The sequence below is a fragment of the Panthera leo genome, chromosome B1 (genome assembly GCF_018350215.1).
Source record: "Panthera leo isolate Ple1 chromosome B1, P.leo_Ple1_pat1.1, whole genome shotgun sequence".
NCBI classification, from domain to species: Eukaryota; Metazoa; Chordata; class Mammalia; order Carnivora; family Felidae; genus Panthera; species Panthera leo.
The window spans coordinates 137197108-137217584 of record NC_056682.1 but is presented as its reverse complement, the minus strand read 5'-3'; the positions used below and the strand labels follow the sequence as shown (position 1 = coordinate 137217584).

General features: G+C 35.1%; 1 protein-coding gene and 1 non-coding gene across 18 annotated transcripts in view; both read right to left on the bottom strand.

Annotated features, from left to right (window-relative positions):
* Positions 1 to 20477, bottom strand: part of SEC31A (SEC31 homolog A, COPII coat complex component) — a 71210-nt gene that overhangs the window by 21888 nt on the left and 28845 nt on the right. For 11 of the 17 annotated variants that reach the window (XM_042936045.1, XM_042936054.1, XM_042936057.1 and 8 more), the window contains 10 exons: positions 16133 to 16369; positions 15054 to 15128; positions 13174 to 13212; positions 12589 to 12666; positions 10148 to 10223; positions 9346 to 9524; positions 8317 to 8443; positions 7212 to 7357; positions 5761 to 5934; positions 3249 to 3422 (listed from right to left, as the gene is read on the bottom strand). In XM_042936045.1, coding sequence (XP_042791979.1) covers positions 3249 to 3422; positions 5761 to 5934; positions 7212 to 7357; positions 8317 to 8443; positions 9346 to 9524; positions 10148 to 10223; positions 12589 to 12666; positions 13174 to 13212; positions 15054 to 15128; positions 16133 to 16369 — 1305 coding nt within the window. The remainder of the gene's footprint in view (positions 1 to 3248; positions 3423 to 5760; positions 5935 to 7211; positions 7358 to 8316; positions 8444 to 9345; positions 9525 to 10147; positions 10224 to 12588; positions 12667 to 13173; positions 13213 to 15053; positions 15129 to 16132; positions 16370 to 20477) is intronic. The other 6 variants (XM_042936058.1, XM_042936059.1, XM_042936064.1 and 3 more) reach the window with 3 other exon arrangements.
* On the bottom strand, positions 16729 to 16835 carry LOC122218746. The gene has a single exon (XR_006202078.1). It is a non-coding gene; the product is annotated as a U6 spliceosomal RNA (small nuclear RNA).

Sequence of the window (20477 nt, the reverse complement as noted above, 5' to 3'; positions counted from 1 at the left end):
TGGCAACAGATGCTAATAACTTCACAAAACAGCGTCAATGATATTTATAATAAGTCACCAGGATTTTCCATCTCTACTAAATTCCATCCACACTTTGGAAATATAAGTATAAATGCCACAAGGGAACTTTCGTTTCTCTTCAATTTCTGCAATGCTCAAAAACAAAGAAGAAAGAAAAAAGAAAATCTTCAGTGAAATCAGATTTAAACCATCGTTAGAACTTCAGTTGATATTTTTCTAGCTGAGGTCAATTTAGAACTGCAAAAGGAGGGGGAGAAGAAAATAAACTAATTGTCCAGAAACTTCTTGCATCCTAAAGCATTAAAATGCAATAAGCAGGCGGACAAATGGGGGAAGGGGAAATTAAGAAAAGCGGGGTAGAGAATATTTAACTATATATATATTTAAGTGAGCAGAATTCTGCTCAAAGATGAATAATGAAGGATATACCTGTGTGTCAGAGGGAGAGGCTGCAGGTGGATGGCTGGGAAGGGCGGTAGGAGTTTTGTTACTCCAGGTAGTGACAGTAGGGGCAATTCTAACCTGAATTGAACAAAGAAATACCAATCACAGAAAATAAAAAATAAAAATGTTAAAAGAAGAAAAAAAAAAAAAACACCCAGAAGGCATTAACAGCCAGATGCATAGCAAAAAATAAGAGTAGCAAGATAGCATATGTTAGTCAGGCAATTGCTTTCAAGGTAGCTGGGATTCCAAAAGAAAAAACATTCACAACAAAACAGGGAGAGGGAGGCAGTAGAAAAATCAACATGAAAACCTAAATCAAAGCATAAAAAAAAGTAGCATTCAAGTGTCAAGAATAAGGGGAAAAGCTAGTTCCTGTAAGTAGGTAAGGAAAGAAGATATTGGAGGAAAAAAGGTAATTGAGTAGAAAAGTGATTTTGAAGCATTAATAGTATTCATGCTACTATTAGATCTGTAAGCATATTGCTACAAGTTCCCTTTTCTGGATTTTATTAGAGCTGCAAAAATCGTATTAGTCCCATATCAGGCTTAGAAACATATAATCAAAGGATATTAGAGATCAATCAGTCTAATCCCCACCCATGACCACTGAGAAAACCAACACCTAGAGAAATGAAGGGGCTTCCTAAGGTCAATACAACTAGCTGGTGACAGACCTAGGACTGAATCCAGGCCTCCTGATTTCCAGGCCAGTGTTTGCTATACTACACCATGTTGCTTACCCTGGAGTCCTAAGATTTTCAAAACAAATTTTTTAAGCCACCAAAATCTTTCTGGTCAAGTAAATCTTCATAGAAATTCCAAGTGGAAGTGGAACTCCTACTAATCTGGCCTCCCTCTCACCCTTTTACCCCTTCCTGTAAACATTCCTTTAAAACCGCAAGCTGCTGTCCTCATTTGGTACATGATAAGCTTTAATCAAGAAAATCAGTGCTTGGGGTGTCTGGGTGGCTCAGTGAGTTAAGCGTCTAACTCTTGATTTTAGCTCAGGTCATGATCTCACAGTTGTAAGATCAAGCCCCATGTTGGGCTCTGCACTGGGCATGGCTTAGGATTCTCTCTCTCTCCCTCTCTCTTTTTGCCCCTTCCCTGCTCCCGTGTGCACACATACTCTCTCTCTCTCTCTCTCAAAATAAACAAAAAAACAAAAAAACAAAAAAAAGAAAAAAGAAAATCACTGCTTAGTTTCTGAATTTGTTTTTCTTTTGTTAAAGTATTAGACTGCTAAGTCAAAGTACAATGAAAGTCTTTCAGTGTTTTTATATCTTCCCAGAAAGACAGATAAACTCAAGGACATAGAGAGTAAATATTCTCTTTTCCCAAAGTAGAGGGTGTCTCACCTCAGTACCCTTCAAGATAGCATGATTGAACAAAAGATGCTTGGGAGTTCTAATATCAAGTTGGCCAGGCGATATTAAGAAATTCAAGCTCTGTCTTAAAACTCTGGCTTGTCACTTGATGTCTGTGCCTCTTAGTTCTTCCAGTCACTGCCTGCTTTGCCCTACCTATGTCATAGACTTTTCTCAAACTAGTAAAGTCTTCATAATAGTGGGAAACTTAATCTGCTTTGTTTACCAATGTATCAACAGACAGAATAAAGACAGGCACTCATAGAAAAGCTCTCAATAAATTATCAAATAAAGGAAAAAAATAAAAAACAGAGAATACTCTAGATAGTTACAGTTAAATCCAAATGTGATCTATTCCTGATTAAGTATTAATCAAAAGTGCAATAGACAAAAGAGCACTAATTGATCTTTTTTTTAGCTTTCCATGATTTTATATTTACTTTTGTTGCAATAGATTATAAAAAAGACCTTGTCAATTCTATCAGTAATCTGATGTATTTTAAAATGGGGAGAGGATCTGCTAACTTTGTTATCAATCAAGACCATTTATTACTTATGAAAATGTACTTTTCATTCAAGAACATGAAGGTTATCTGCGGGTCCGGAAATATAAGTTTCTGTATGAAATAGTAAAAGACAGTAAAATGCCACATTTTATGCCACTAAATGTTGTAATTTACTTACTTACTTACTTAAAAATATCTAATCATCTTTATAATCCCCATGACCTACAATTTCATACACCTTTGGTCATTCACTAATATCCAAGTTATCCAAAAAAAGTATGTTCTGAATACTGTGTTGATACAAGAGACACAGTAAACCTGTAATAATGGTTCAGAATAAAATACTCAAAATAAGAGTACCTTTTCTAAAAAATATTTCATAGTATTAACCAAATCACCCACAAATTGTTCCCACTACTTTACTTACAGCTTGTCAGATGAATCAAGTTGAAGCAGTTTCAAGAACAGATGTACATGTGTATGGGTAGTTTGAATGATGGGGAAATAAAAAATCTCCCCAGAGAGCTTAAATTAATTTATATCTAAAATATAATCTGTTTGACCAGATTAAAGTGATAATTAAAAAAAAAAAAGCAGACCAGGGGCACCTGGCTGGCTCAATGGAAAGAGCATGTGACTCTAGATCTCGGAGTGGTGAGTTTGAGCCCCACCCACGTTTGGTGCAGAGATTACTTAAAAAAATAAATAAATAACTTAAAAAAAATAAAAAATAAAAATAAAAAGAACAGACCATCACTTTCAAGAATACAAAAAGAAAAACTATTAAAACATTATGTTGTCTAACTAGACAACTAGACTTATCATAGCAGATTAAGGTCTCTTACCCAACAAATTTTTGAACAGAAATATATAAATGTTCCTACTTAATCTGGACCATATCACTCACATGGGGATAATATTGTTGAGCTGGAACTCTTGACATCTGTGTGTGGCCAGCCATTGGTCCAGGCCTGCCCTTAGGCAGCTGCTGTCTCTCATAAGGAATTTTAGATGATTCCTGTCCTGGTACAGGCTGTCCTTGTGCTCTACAAAGTCTGTCACGAAGCTGCACAATATTTGGCTATAACAAGCAATGGAAGAAAATAAAGCAGAATGTTAGAACTTACTGAACTATATGACAGCATGTTGCTTTTCTTAAAGTAAGCTTTATCGGTCATATGCTCCTTGTTCATATGCTGTTTCCTATATAATAGATCCTAGCACAAGAGGGTTTAACATCATGGCTTCTAATACTCAAGACTGATACCAAAGGCCCATGATATATCATTTAACTGAGGCAAGGATTTGAATTATGCCCACCACACAGTAGTATGTAAGATCAATGCCACTCATCATCTCTGCTCTTTTGTATTTTCTTATAGTTGAGTAATTTTCACAAATCACAAAAGTAGTTTAAAAAAATACAACTTCATTTCTTTATAGGGAAAAAAGGTCCCCAAAAGAATCAACTGCTGACGATGTGATGAAAGAAAATGGTGACCTAAGAAAGGAAGGAAAATTAATTAAAAAAAAAAAAGAGAGAGAGATGTTGGAAATAAAAGAGTAAGATGTCATACTCATGGTAGCTTACACAGATCTACAATTATACAGATCTACAATAAGTATGAGTTGACCGCATACATGTTCCAGATATTAACAAACAACAACAAAAAGGTAATGTTAAAATATTTCAGCAAGAACTGATTTTAGTAACTTTAAAAAGTCATACATTACTATAAATTCACTAAAGGTTTAAAGCTGTCATTTAAACTGTTAGGTATACTATTAGGGAGGAAGGTTAGATACTATAATGATATCACAAAGTCTCAGGACATGTTCCCCAGAAAATACTAAGGGTCTACTGAAATATATAGAAGACAGCAACTTCAAAATTGTTTATTTTTACATAGAGAATGTTCTTTAAAAGTCCAAAGGAAACATGAAGAATAATATACAGAAAATGTATGTGGTTAGGGGTGCCTGGTCAGCTCAGTCGGTCAATCATCTGACTTTGGCTCAGGTCATGATCTCACAGTTTGTGAGTTCAAGCCTTGCGTTGGGCTCTACACTGACAGTGCCGAGCCTGCTTGGGATTTTCTCTCTCGCTCTCTTTCTGCCCCTCTCCTGCTTGTGTGCATGCACACACTCTCTCGCAAAATAAATAAGCTTTAAAAAAAAGAAAAAAAAAAGAAAAAATGTATGTGGTTATAAATGGTATTGAAGATAAAGAGTTTAATACTGAGGCTACAAGATCTAAAGGTCTTAGATTAAGTTAGTCTTAAAGGGTCTTATAACTCACTATTAAAGGGGTGTTTAAAAAGTCATAAAATAATTATGCCAAGGTCATCATAAAGTCTATTTCTATTCTACCTAATATTCTCACAGATAAAATCGAAAGATACAACATGTAAATGTGTTTCAAAACCAACTAGAGTCAAACCTCCATAATGCTGGAACATAGACTTAAGTGTTTTTACTCAATGAAACTACTCAATGAAATTTACTGATAATTCCCTACAAGAGACAAAATACTGAAAACAATTAAAAAAATCCATCAAAAACAAAATAAAGTTTATAATAAAAAACATAGAAACAAGAAAATATCTTCAAGGCTCAAAATTAAGCTCTGTCACACACACAATATAGATACAAACATCCTACTTGTGGATAACTGTCCTCAAACCTCTCCCTGATTTCTACCCATGCTTCATTATTAAATTTAGGTTGCCCTCTTCTGTGATTCCACTGCACTACTACCTCTATCATAGTTATGTATCACTTTTGGAAAACTCCCTTAGGAAAAGAATCTTGGCAATCGTGTCCATCATTATTTTGTCAGTCACTTACTTAATTCCATTGCATTGAAAAAGCCCAATTTAATGCATACCAAATAATAAATCAGAAATGTCATTCTCCCTGCCTTGAGTATTTTAAAAATGTACTTGTCTGCAGACAGTATCAGACTGAAATGGTATACAGAATGAACTTCTTCACTAATATCTATGTCTATGTCTAGCATTTGTGGGAATTTTAAAACTACAACCCCAATTATTTAAGTATTAATATTCATAGCTTTCTAACACAGAAGATTCCTACAAAGAACTATGTACAAAGAATCAGCATTTGGCTCAAGAAATTAGAAGTTGGTCCTTTTCCATTTTTTCCCTCAAATACTATGCCCATCAGTACAAAGGGATCTATCGTACTACAAGAGCATCCTATCTCTCCAATACCGTCTGGGTACACCTAAAATGATGCTTGAATAATTGTCAGTAACATTCACTTATGGTCAGATGACAGAAATTCAATTGTTCCAAAACATTCTACTTACCAATATTCTTATGTTTAACACTAAGTGCTACCCACCGGACTCACCTTATTCACACATTAAAAGAAGAGAAATGGTCAATTCTAATTACCTGGTTGGTGTTTTCGGGAAGAAAAGCCAAGGCTGCAGCAATACTGCCTTGGGCTGCCAACAAATTAGCATACTGACTCATCTTCTCAGCCAAAAGAACTCCTACAGTATTGGTGTCCATGGCTTGGGTGAGTTGTACAGCTTTTCGCAGGATGACAACTTTCTCAATAAGATCCTAAGTGAGGAAAAGAAGGGAGAGAGAAGGGCAAGCAAACAAAATTACCAAGATGTGTATGCAAGAGAGCAGGAATGAAGAGATACTAAGATTTCTAAAACCTCCTAAAAGTATATCTTATTATCCTCTCTCTCAAAAACTTCTGCAACAGCTGTCCACCATTCACGTAAACTGAAAAAGTAAGGAGGAAGAAAGTACCTTATCATGGTTAGGGCATAGGTTATTTCCTTCTCCTAAATATCCTTAAAGTGCCAGATACTTGTCTTGTGAGCTTAAAGTAGGCAAGCATCCAAAGTGAAAGTGATCAGCAGATAAATGTCCAAAGGCAGAAACTGGGTTCCAGCAGGTATAGAAGAAACTGACTGAAAACATCATACTACCTATACTATAAAAACACTACTACTAAGAGGTGACCTCCAATGAGCTTACTATTTCAACCCCAAATTTTTCACATTGCTCTTCAATACCAATTATTTCAACAATGGGAAGCCTCAAGTATAAAGCACAAGAATATCCTACCTATCGGCCCTTCAAAAGTACACAGATCCAGAAGTGTAAAACAAGTGTGCTTTCTCTCAAAAGCACTTAGGAAAACAGTGATTTCCTACCAGATTTTCAGTTTTAATAAAGTGATCTTTAAAGTTACAACTGTACTGAGAAAATCTCTTTCCAGAGCGAAAAAGAAATACCTGAATGAAATATTATGAGACTCTGATTAAATGCTTAGAAAAAAAAATCTAAATACTGTATACAGTTACTCCATGCCTGAAAATAGTCCCCATATTTTTTACTCCCCCTCTTGTCCAGGTTTCAGTGCTACATAGGATTCCATTTACCTCTTACTTTCATTTTCCCTTAATCATGACGATTAAGATTCTCTATTGGTACTGGGAAGGTCTCCCATTCCTTACCCCACATTGCCTCTTTCCTTGCCCAAGGCAGATAGGGTCACCAGAGGCAGGGAGAGAAGCATGGGGGAAAAGACGTACACTCTAGGACTGTTTTCATGCTCTTGCCACCTGCTTCTTCCAATAAACTACCAAATCACAACCTTGATTTCACAAGCAGTTGCAACTCCATTTTACTATCCCATCATCTCATACTTTGCCCCGCCAAATATGCTACAAATACACATAAGTTATCCAGCAAAAGAACTTCTAAAACATAGGTAACTAAGGTGAAAGCAATGAACTTCTGGAACAAGTCAATTTCTAGAATAGAAGTAGGGTGAAAGACAACACTAGAAAGTAAGCACCCCTTGTTTCAAAGATACTAACCTGAAGGGACAAAGGACTGCTTCCATCTTGAGCTTTAGTCCAACATGCAACTAGTTTCTCTACATTCCCTGCACAGATATAGCAGAGACATGCCTGAGTCTGCAGGAGGATATCACCTTCACTTTCAAGCCTGGTTCCCAAAAGATCTACCGATCAAGAGGAAAACAAAGTAAGATTATACTCAAGGCAATCTGAACATGAAGTCGTAAGTAAGCCAATAATATTTTCAGAAGTATGAATTAAACTTCACAACCAATGAGTAGCAGATAGAAACAAAATCAGTTATGTAAATGCTCAGTAAGTATTTATTTATTAAATGAATGGAAGTGCATGACAAATTGTATGTAAGGAATGACTTCTCAAGATTCTATATACCTAGTTGCAGAATGAATTTCCCTGAATTACATTAAAAAATAATAAATGGAAAGGACATTTGAACAGAAAAATCCTAATGAACATTTAACTCCATTTCAACATGTCAGATATTTGTGTAAATAGATGAAATATGGCACATTTGAAATGAACATCAATGGTAGGTAGGACTATAATAAATCACTTATGATAATAAAGTTAATATCTTACAACTTTCATATTCTCATAATACTTTCAAGGTAGCAAATGGTTGGTTGTTCTGATACTAGCACTCTGAAGCTTCTGTTCTTACAAGTAAGGAGTATCATTCCTTAGCTACCAGTCTAGTCACAGCCTTTAACAGTAATTTATAATTTCCAATCAAATGTTATAATTACTAATTTTATCCAGTTAATATTTATTAATTGAAAGCTAATTATGTGTAATTTTACATATAATAGACTAACTAAGGCTTAGAAAGTGATTTTTCCGAGGTCATACAACTAGTAAGTGGCAGAGGCAAGACTCTAGGTCCGGTCTGCTGGAAACCAAAACTGTTAAGAAATATTATTAAAAGTAATGACTAGATATGGAGAAGTAATGTTAATAATTCTAACAAAAGTATCCAAATGGGAACTTCTTTTTCTTATCTATGATTAGCTGCTTTGCAAACATTTCTAATAATATATTACTAATTTTATATAAAATATACGATGCCATATACGTTGTATAAATATAAGGCTCATTTTCTTACCACAAAGGGCTGAAAACTCATCTGGTTTAGCATAAGTCAATACAGCAGCTAAAGCCTCTCTCCAATTTTTAAGGTCACAAGACTCAACAATTTCTTTCCAGTTCTTCATCACCACTGCAGTAATTAGCTTAAGAAAGGAAAATAAAGGAGAATTAAAAATCTCTGGTATATTAGAAAAATTACCTCTGGCCAATGAATCATATCTTTTAAACCTACTATTCACAGTATTTCATGCAGAATAAAGCAGCAACAAAGTGAAGAATATCCCTGAACCAACAGACATAAAAAAGATGGTTATTATTTTTCCTCAAAAAAAAAAAAAAAAAAAACAAAAAACAAACAAGTCCCATCACACAAACATTTTTTGTAATGTAAATATGCTGAGAAGGAGGGGTGCCAGGCTGACTCAGCTGGAGGAGCATGCGACTCTTGATCTTGGCGTAGTGAGTTCAAACCCCATGTTCGGTGTAGAGATTACTTAAAAATAAATAAATAAACTTAAAAAAATATGCTGAGAAGGAAAAGTATAGGGTATTATCAAAACATTAACAGGAAGGCATGACCTGCTCTGATGGATAAGAAAAAATGTTTTGAGTACACGTGAGATATGAAGTCAGAATTAACTTCATCAAGGTCGAGAAAGAGGAAGATGGCGGCAGAGTAGGAAGACCCTAGGCTCACCTCGTCTCACAAATACAATTGGATAACTATCCAATCATCCTAAATACTCCAATTTGATGGAAGAATTAGAATTTAAAAATTAAAATATTTACCTTTAAATTTTTCTATGTTCTAACTTTTCTACAATAAAAATATGAAAAGTACTTTTCATTAAAAAATTATATACATAAAGTACAAAAAATAAAAATAACAACGCCAAACTATCAATAATAACTATTTCTGGTTCAAGGAACTATGAGTGCTTTGTTTTAGTTTTTTAACTGTTTTCTGCATATCAATTATCTATTCTAAGAATGTATTGCTTTTATACTCAGAACAGTGTTATAGTTTATTTTTAAAACAACATACCCTGGTAATTTTGCTTTGGGATTTTGCAAAGTATTTTTTCTGGGTTCGAGCCAAGAGTTCTTGTCCACCTGCTATGGCCAATATAATGGCATCAGCCATGCGGTTATCATGTAAACAAAGGTCAACAGCACTCTCAAAGTTACCCGTCAGCAAAGCCTGAGTAATTAAACCATCAATATCTGCAATAAGGAAATACACCCAAGTTAATAAAAGGTTTTGTTAAAAGAAAAAATCTTATACATATCAACTTTTACATGCACACACAAAGGAGAAAACAATGCTAATTTCTGAATATTACTAGTGGATCAATTTCTATGGAAATATATTGAGATGCATGTAAGTAAAATCAGGTAAAATAACACATTTTCAGATTGCTTAAACTGGAATAATAGAGATCATTACACAGTTTTTATTACATTGATGTCAGAACATCTATCTCCAAGAGACTGATTACATATACTAATTTTTTTTTTTAACTTTTATTTATTTTTGAGACAGAGGGAGACAGAGCATGAACGGGGGAGAGTCAGAGAGAGAGGGAGACACAGAATCTGAAACAGGCTCCAGGCTCTCCAGCACAGAGCTCAACGTGGGGCTCGAACTCACGGACCGCAAGATCATGACTTGAGCCTAAGTCAGATTCTTAACCAATGGAGCCACCCAGGTGCCCCCTGATTACATATACTAAATAACTGGGTTCTTCTTTTCAACCCTCCACCACTTGTCACAAAACATTTGTAACTTAAATTTAGGGACTATTTGTTTTCAAATAGGTAAAAATAAAAATGAAATAAGTACTTACCACCACTGATGGAGATGTTAAATGTTCTTCCTGCTGGTGGCAGAAACTCAGATTCTTGTTTTCCTTCTTTGATGCACTAAAAGATGGAAAGGGCAGCAATTTAGCCACAGTGAAACTGTGGAGAAATTTACTGGCAAAACAAAATTTATATATTTACTATATATATATATAATTCACCTACTGACTAGATGACATGAGCAGTTATTCCAGAAAAGTTCTCAGATCTAAGACTTTCCTAAGTATTAACTCCCATTATACAATCATAAATAAAATCCAAAGTCATCAGGAATAATGTTAAACAAACTATAAGTGTACATATCCATTACTGGTAGCTCAGAAATTATTGAAGAATGTTTGTTTTTACTTCAAATAAGAGGAGTTTGAAACAAGCAAAATACACGTGTTTTTAATTTTACCATATTTAGACTGTTAAAACAACTCTGCTTCTACACATCTAAAATTTTCTATGTCTAAAAACTTCTGTCCATTAGGTTTACTTATAAGGTATTTTTGTTTTAATTGAATCAGTTATGAAAGAAAAATCACTTGGTGCCCTTATACAAATGCTATATAAAAGACTGTATGAATATACTCAAATTCAATTATAGACTTTGTATTCTCTTAAATTAGTCATACCTGCCATAGCAGGTTGGTCTGGTAAAAAGATACACACAGTTCTGTTATAAATTTCTGAAACTACTTATCAGTATATTTTCTTTCTTTAGAAGAAAAGAAACATAATGAAGGCATATTGCTGGCAAATAGTTTAAATGCTTTCTCTTCTATGCATAAAAAGTCACAAGAAGACAAAAATAAAATATATTAAAGAAATCATAGAGAAAAATTTAAAGAAAAAGATAGCTGTCTTGCAGGAGATAAAATAGCTATCTTCTGTGTGTGTTACCTATACATCTGAATGTAAACACCTAGTATTCAAAGTCAGGGGCATTTTTGGATTGGGGAATTTTAGTGCAGAGCACAGCACAGCATCATCAATGCTTAATTAGTTAATACTATTACAGAAAAATAGCTAAAACCTTAACTCTTTCCCTAATTACAGGGAAGCATTTTAGAACTTTAAAACAAAAACATTCTAGAGCTTAAATTATTCCTATTAAGAAATAAATCAGATACTGATCTGATTATATTCACTAACTTACAAAAAAACCCTTTTTTTAACTCACAATTTTTCAAATTTGCCTTCTAAGAAAACTAAAATCTATTTATTGACTTCTGAAATGTAAATAATGGTGAAAAAAGCAGCTGATTACATATTGAGTATTTTCAATGTGTAAACTACTATGTCTGATAAACAAATAGCATCATCAAGGTAAAGGAGATGGTCCTATCTCCTTAAACTTTTTTTTGAATACTCCAAAAGTACACATTGGTGACTATCGTTTTGTTATGTGCATATTATTCTGATCTATTCATTCATAAGTGTATTTCCAAATGGCCTTCTATTTGATAATACATAGTTAGTCTAGTTGTACATAAATGAAAGTACATTTCTTCAAGGTATCCTACAATTCTGTATAGGTAGTCCCAAAATTGGTTCAAAGTTTTACTAAGATTTTACACATATTCTTTATTTTCAGATTAAATAAATGTCAGAAGATCTACTTCTAAGGAAAGTTGTTTTTTTTAACAATTTTCTTGTAAAAGTCTAAATTTACTGATGAATTACTCTTGTAACTTAGCAAAGGATTGTAAGAGACATTCCAGTCAAGGTATCTCTATACCACAAAGAACAATGAAAAAGTCAAAGATGAGATGAGAAACAAGAACGTGTTGATTAATTAATTGTCCAAGATGAAATATAATTAGAAAGCAAGAAAAGTACAGAATTATTTAATAGTGGTTAAAAAAAAAACCCAGAAAAACAAAAGGAAAAAAATTAATGATACAACTCTGTGTTCAAGGACTCTTTTTAACTGGTTATAAAAATTGTCAACTACAACTCATGACACGTTTATCATGTCAATCAAAAAATCATGACAGTTCAAACTAGTGAAAATTTCTATACCTGGATTCAAAGTTCAAGACTAATCTAGAAGCCTTTGTTTCTCACTGATCGTAGGTCCTAAATATTAATGTGTCAAGAAAAAACATAAACTTTATATGCAATGCATTGTGGATTTCTGAGCAACATCTCTTTTCATTGTGACATGCTGATATCCATCTGACCGAATTAAGTCAATCTCATGTCAACTGTTAATTTTAAGACATATAATCCAGAAGCTAGGTCAGAGGACTAAAGATTTCACTGATGACAGTTCTGTCAAACTAGTAAATAGACTCCTAGCCCAAAAATCTCTAAGAAAACAACATCTCCCAATTTCATTCTGACAAGTAGTCAAGCAAATTTTCCATATTTCAATGTGAGATAAACAAATATAACATACTTTACCAATGTAATTAAAAAGGAAAAAAATAAGTACCTCTCCCAAGAGCTGCTCTTCAGCAGCAGGGCTCTCCTCCCCATCACTCTGTGCTACTTGGTCAGAATCTTTAAGAGCCTTTGGTACACAAAACAATTACAGAGGAAGTTGAAGGACGTAGCATTAAAAGAATATTAGTGAACAAGCAAGACAAAAGACCAAACCAACAAAATTCAGAGCTAGTTTAATCATAAGAAGCAACACTAAGTAAATTTATTTAAGAAACACTAATAGAGGAAAAGCAAAGAGCCATGACTGCTAAGACTTTCCTTTCTCCCTCTCCCCCCAGCCCCCATCAAATGTCCCTTGGGAACAGAGATCTTAACCTTAAGTATCTGAGCAGCCACTGATATTGTTTGCCCTCTTTCGCAAAATTCAAATATTGTCAAGAGAAAGGAATGCTCTACCAGCTAAACTTATACTATTTTAAAATGATAGTTATTCACTTATTAAAATATCTACAATCAGCATGTATTTTTACACTGTAAAGCAATAAAAAAGACACATGTCTTAAATTACATTTCCTTCTTTGTTATGACCTAAACCAAATTTTTGGAAGGTAGCTATTTTTAAAGGCCTTCTTACCACATCGGGTTCATCCACTTTGTTCAAGGCCAAAGCAATCTGAAATAAAAACAACAACTCACCTACTACATGGAATTCTATTTCAGTGCATGTAACAAATGCTCACCTCTTTCTCCATTTTCATTGGCAAAATCCACAAAAATTCAGATCAAGGATGGTGTGTTTAAAAGAATAAAATCTGCTATTCGATCACAAACCTAACCTCAAAACAAGCATGTTTTCTTTTACTTTGTTTTAAATAACTATAATTAATTAAAAAAAATTTCTTCAGGCACTCACTATGGAAAGAACTGCTATTACAAGTATTTTGACAAACAGGTTCTATTTCTTCATTTTTGCTATCGGGCATTCAGCAAAACTTTTTTTTTTTTTTAATGTTTATTTATTTTTGACAGAGAGAGAGAGAGAGAGAGAGACAGAGCATGAGCGGGGGAGGGGCAGAGAGAGAGGGAGACACAGAATCTGAAGCAGGCTCCAGGCTCTGAGCTGTCAGCACACAGCCCCACGTGGGGCTCGAACCCATAGACCGTGAGATCATGACCTGAGCCAAAGTCGGACACTCAACCGACTAAGCCACCCAGACGTCCCCAAAACTTTCATATTAATCTCTTACAAACCTACAAGTTATAGCACCAAGAAGTTCAGACTAATAATAAAATTAAATATAAAAAATATCTAAAGGATTGAGCAAAGACACACAGCCAATAAGCGGCAGAGCTGTGATGTGACATCGAAGGGTCACGAATCTTCATGGTGCTCAGCATCGCTCAGAGTGCGTAGTATCTAAGCTGTACCATATATGCAACAACTCTGCAATGCCATAGAAAACTTTAGACACTCTGAAAGAACAACAAAGGGCTAATACAAATTACACAAAGAATCTAAAATATTTCCTTCAAGGTGTTCAAAGTCAGAGTGTTTTTCATGCTGTTCATGTCAATATTGTGGAATGAATAATAATTAAGCCCCTCTTTGAGAAGAAGACTGAAAAACTGGAATAGGACTTTCTTTTTATTTATTTTATTTTTATTTATTTTTTTAATGTTTTATTTTTAAGAGAGAGAGAGGGAGGGAGGGAGGGAGAGAGAGAGAGAGAGAGAGAGGGAGAGAGAGGATCCAAAGCAGCTTTGCGCTGTCAGCACAGGGCCCGATGCGGGGCTCAAACTCATGAACTCACGAGATCATAACCTGAGCTGAAGTCAGACGATTAATTGACTGAGCCACCCAGGTGCCCCAGGACTTTCTCTTTTTAAAAGGGAATCTTTTTATTAAGCAATTATTATTAAGCTGAATATTAAGCTAATCAATCAGACTTTTGTTTATTCAGGTTCAGTACAATAAATTGCCCTTGTTCCAAAATATTTACTACTTACTTGTCAGCTGGACCAACTCAATACAGAGTTTGGGAACGTGGGCTAAGGCATAAACAGTGAGGGTAGAAAACTGTGGTAACTTCAAACAGTACTCTATTCTTTATTACTTAAGCTGTAGTGAACATGGGGTGATCTCTAACAGTTTCCCCTTTTTCTTTTCCTCCAAGGCCACTGGTTACATACCCTCTTAAAATCTAAGTGTTACTTCCAGTGTTTGAAGTTCAGAGCCTCTTATCTTCCAAGGCCCAATTCTACCTGATACAACACAGCTCATTAAGTCAAGTTTGAATTATAGATGGTTCTGGCAGCTTTTAAATCCAGGTACAAGGTAAGGTTACATATTTAATAATATGTATTTAGAACTTTGGCAACCAAACACAAATTCTTATTAAATATATATTGAATGATTTGAGGTTATCTGTGTAGAAGTTTATAAAACAGAACACCTATGCTACATAAATATTTACTTTTATAAGCACAGCCTTTTAACCTTTCCCAGAAATTTACCTTCTTTCCTAGGTCTTCTTTTCTGTATCCTAGAAGTTCCAGGTATTTTCCCCGAGAATCATCCTCAAAGTTTACCTTTAAAAAGACATAGTCTTGAAATAAAGACCTGCATTTAAATTTTCAATTAACTGATCAAATTCCAAGTAGAATTATTAAAAATCATCAAAAATAAAGTCTACTGTATCAAGGAAAGTTTTCTATATCTACTATATAGAAGACTACTAAAAGAATCTCCAAAATATTTTTTAAATATCAAGTATACCAGTAATTAATTATCCTTGTTGAATAAAGCTTACTTTTATTTTTTAAGTAAACCCTATGCCTACTGTGGGGCTTGAACTCATGACCCCAAGATCAAGAGTCAAATGCTCTGCTGACAGAACCAGCCAGGCACTCCAAAGTTTAAACTATAATTTTTGTTAAGTACAAACTAAGTCACGTCCAATGGTTATATGCATGCAGAACCCAACACTATGGGGAACACTCAAATGTCCTAAAACTCTCTCCCCAAATTCATAATTACAAGATATGAAATTCTATAATTTTAGAAGTTAACCTTGTTATATTCAAGATCTCTTTGGAAAATTCGGTATTAAGAAACAGACATTCCACTGGAGGCAAAATGACCAACTAAAAACTCTATTTTCTATTGTCTTAAATGCAATGCAGTAAAAGGAATGAGAAATGCCTCCAACCTCTCTCCCCTGTAGCTTTTCCCTCTTTTCCCATTTTCCTTAACTGGATCTACTATAGAAATTATTCTATGTTTCTATTATACTAAACTCTATGTTATTAATTTTAAAATAGATCTGCTGAACATTATGTCTCTCTCACTTAAATATAACTAGTATGTCATTTTTTACTTATTAAAAGAAGTACTTTATATTAGGCTTTTCAAAGCAGAGAAGGAAGAACTCTTGACATAAAAATATGGTTGTGTGCTCTTCATGTTTCGTTAATTTCATCAAGAAGCTCCTGAAATCACAATCTTGCAATAATTTCTTTATTAAGACATATTTCGAATATAATGGGAATAGTTAAATTTGCAGATAATGAAATAGTTTTAATGCCAACTTTACCTTCAAAAAGGACCATACGTTTTTTTCAAACTCAGTCTGAGAGGCATCAATTTTTTTCTGACAATAACTGACAAATCCTTGTGACTGCACAACCTGCTGAAGTTGGTCCGATCGGCTGAGGAATTCCTTTTCTGTTACAACCTGACTAATGAACACAGGGCGTGGCTGCTGCTGCTGCTCAGCTCCCTGCTGAGACTGCATTCTGACATTCTCAAAGGTAACCAGTTTGCCTCCAAACTAGAAAAGAACAAATGAACAAAGTCACTCTCAACCACAAGGATAAGGCCAAAACTTGCACTTACTGTAAAACCTGCTAACGGAAAGAACTATGGTCTTAAAATCTATCACTCTGGATAAAGTTAGCTGATACAGTATCCCATACTCCACTGTCTGAACTTGATCTTCAATTACTATTCTTATTACCTACTACCTTCTAGATAAAATGTACTATTTACTGTGCCCCATAATTTCTCACCTACTTGTTTACACCAACTTCTACATACTCAATGTTACTTCTCTTCAAGGCCTGGGCAAATGTCACCTCTCCCACCTCAGATGTCCTCAATATATCATAGATCTCTTTTTTTCTCTTCTTCCAAAAATGTGGAAGCTTCACGAATCTGTGTGTCATCCTTGCACAGGGGCCATGCTAATCTTCTCTGCATCGTTCCAATTTTATCATATGTGCTGCCTAAGCGAGCACTATAGACCTCTTTTGACTCAACTATTAGCTATATGTATTTGCCTCACCTTCTGTCCTAGGCTCTAAGTTTTAAAGGGTGGCAGAATATGCCCCTCCAAAATATGCCATTTGGCATAAGGATTATTTGGAGCTAAAGACTACTTGAAAGACAGCAGGAAAGAAAGGCACCCTGACCTGCCTTTTTTTTTTTTTTTTAAATATTTATTTATTTTGAGAGAGAGAAAAAGAATGAGCTGGGGAGGGACAGAGAGAGAGAAAGAGAGAGAGAGAGAGACAAAGACAGAGACAGAGATGGAGGGAGGGGGAGAGAGAGAGGGACAGAGAGAGGGAGAGGGAAAGGGAGAGGGAGGGAGGGAGGGAGGGAGGGAGGGAGGGAGGGAGGGAGGGAGAGAGGGAGAGAGGGGGAGAGAGAGAGAGAGAGAGAGAGAGAGAGAGAGAGAGAGAGGGAGAGAGGAGCCCAAGCAGATTCTACACTGTCAGCGTGGACCCTGACTCGGGGGTTGGAACTCACAAACCACAAGATCATGACTTGAGCTGATATCAAGAGTTGGACGCTTAACTGGCTGAGCCATCCAGGTGCCTCTGACCTCCTCTTTTCTTCCTAAAAGCAGGAGATGAAACTCCCATGTGAGAGTTGCCCTGTCTATTCCAGGGGGAAAGAAACATTCTTATCACCAGAGGTGGGAGTCAGGCTGAGAGAAATATATACAAAGAGACTTGTTAAATGATAATTATCTCCCTTTAGTCTCTTTAAATATTTTAGGTACAACTGCCATTTTTTGTTCAACCTAGTATATAAGCACTTAGGTTTTGCCATTTGTTTGCATCTTCATTTCCCAATGAGGGCCCAGGTATACATAAAAATTTGTATGCTTTTCTCCTGTTAATTTGTCTTGTCAATTTAATTCTCAGGCCCAGGTGAAAATCCTAGGAGGGTAGATGCAAAGTTATGCCTCTCCTATACTTCCAAGGAAGGTTCTGTGGTTCTCTATCTACTCAGTCTTGTATCTCCTACAGTACCTACAATACCTTGTACATAGCAAATATACAGTTAATATCTGATTTATTTATACAAATAAATATAGGTAAGGAAGGAAGCACAGAACCAAACTTCATCCTTCATACTCAGTAATTTTTGTATAAGGATTATGGTTTTTACATAAACTTATTTTTTTTAATGTTTATATATTTTTGAGAGAGAGAGACAGAGTGAGAGTGGGGTAGAGGCAGAGAGATAATAGGGGGACACCGAATCCGAAGCAAGCTCCAGGCTCTGAGCTGTCAGCACAGAGCCTGATGCAGGGCTCGAACTCGTGAATCACAAGGTCATGACCTGAGCTGAAGTCGGGCCCTTAACTGACTGAGCCACCCATGGTGCCCCCATAAGCTTATCTTTTTAAATGTTTACTATGTGCAAAGTTTTTGTTATGTCATGCACTCTAGGAAATACCAAGAAAACATAAACCACTATCTTTATGGAATTTAACATGAAAATACAACTGAAACAATAGGCACTTGTAGGTTCTAAATGTGGTGCAGGTAATACCACACAGGATATGGAACTTTACAGAAAGGCAAAACTGCTAGGTTTCCCCAAATTTTGGGGAGTTGGTGAAACTGCACCCTCCAGAACCAAGACCTAAACTGGGTTTCACAAGAGGATTTACCCATTTACTTGGTTCTATGTAACAATATAATGTCACTTAATTGCAATAATGGTAAGTGCTGCCTGTTAGTCATCATTTTTTCAAATCAACCAAAACAAATATGGATATTGAACACAATAAAAATATTTTTAAAGTCTTAACAATATAAAAATACTGTAATTTACCAAAATTGGTAGAAATTAGAAATTGGAAAAACTGGAAGGAAGCATAAATGTACGAATTTAATACTGCACAGAAGAGTTTTAATTAATACCATCTGAAGTTGATATATCAAGACATGGACATTTAGGTATATTATTTACATTTATAAAGATAATCACAAAAATAACCCTAACTTCTAAAACTTCAATGGCAACCTAAAGATATTTGAGGGGGACACTGAATTCTACCCCTCATGTCCACAGAGAGGGCATTTTTCTTGCATTCTGTAAGAGGAACTAGCAGAGGAAGAACACTTCCAGCCTCTTCTGTCCTTCGCACTCTCCTGGAAGAGAACTGACTGATGTTCTTCAGGAAAGAAATGCAACATGCTCACATCAGCTCTTCAGGGCTTCTTTTTGTACCTTTCTTCATAAAGCAATAGTCCATATAGATAAGCTGCCAGCACCTTTAAAGAAAAGCCCTCCAGTACTTGGACTTGCCTGTAACTAGGTTAGTAAGGCTGCCTAATGCACGGGTGAAGCTAAAAAAAAAAAAAGTCATCAAATCAGAAACTGGAAATATAGAAGCAAACAAAACATCCCAGCTCTTGCAGTCTATGTTCTAGTTTGTTAAAAGGTACATTATGGTTGAACACATCTAAACTATAGCCTCCAATCAAGCTTATGGCAGCACTAAAGCTGATATTTTGATTCTCCATCTCTCTTATTTGGTTTTAAACTCATATGGGGAAGAAAAGAGTGTTATTTATTGTCTTTATAATACTCCAATGCTAGTAAGTAGAGGAGGGTGAATAGGGAGGAGGAAGACGTTCACTTCTCATTCCAAAGATAAATATATAGTGAACGCTTTCTATTTGTCAGGCACCATTCTAGGCACTAAAAACATACCTGGGAACTAGACAGTCTGTCCTCAAAGAGCTTATATTTGGGGGATCTTTTCTGAACAGGTGGTTTTCTTTTAAACCTTGTACATATACAATTTTAAAATAATAAATTATTAATTACTTAGGGAAGGAAGGAACTAGATGAATGGTTAGGATTCAGTAAAGAAAGTGGAAAGTCATAAAGGAAAAAATTCAAAGGCAGGAGTACAGATGGTAGAGAAAACTAAACAGGAATGATGACACTAATTAAATCCAAAGAATGGATTTATGAGTGACATAATCAAAGGTCTATTTTAGGAAGATTAATCTAGAGTATGTAGTATAGATTGGAGGGGGAATAGATAAGCAATAGACATGCAATCATATAACAGCTCAGTGTGAAAAGATGAAAAATTAGGCAGAGTAACCACAATGTAAAAAGAAGAATTAAATCCAAGAGATTTATCAAGAGAGCAATATCTGGACCTAAGGAATGAATACAAGAGGTCAAAGGAAAAGTTCCAAGCCTGATTAATAGAAGAATGATATCAAGAACTCAGTAGTAGCTGCGGAGATAATTCATTCAGTTTTGGTAAAAATGAATATACAGAATTCTATGTTGTGTACAAATTCTGTTACAATGATGGGAAGTTGAATAATATGTTTATTTTTTTAAGTAATCTCTACCTGCAGTGTGGGACTTGAACTCATGACCCCAAGATCAAGAGTCTCATATTCTACCAACTGAGCCAGCCAGCCACCTCAAATAATGTAAGTTTACTATCTTAGTTTTAGGCATTATCACCAACAGACTCACTCTCATCATTATGCACAGGAGGCATCAGATTAGATTGACAGTAGAATAGCTAAAATCTTTGTATCTGTAAGATTAGACAAGTTCTTTAATTTCTCTGTGCTTCTCTTTATCTACAAAACAGAGGTAATAGTAAT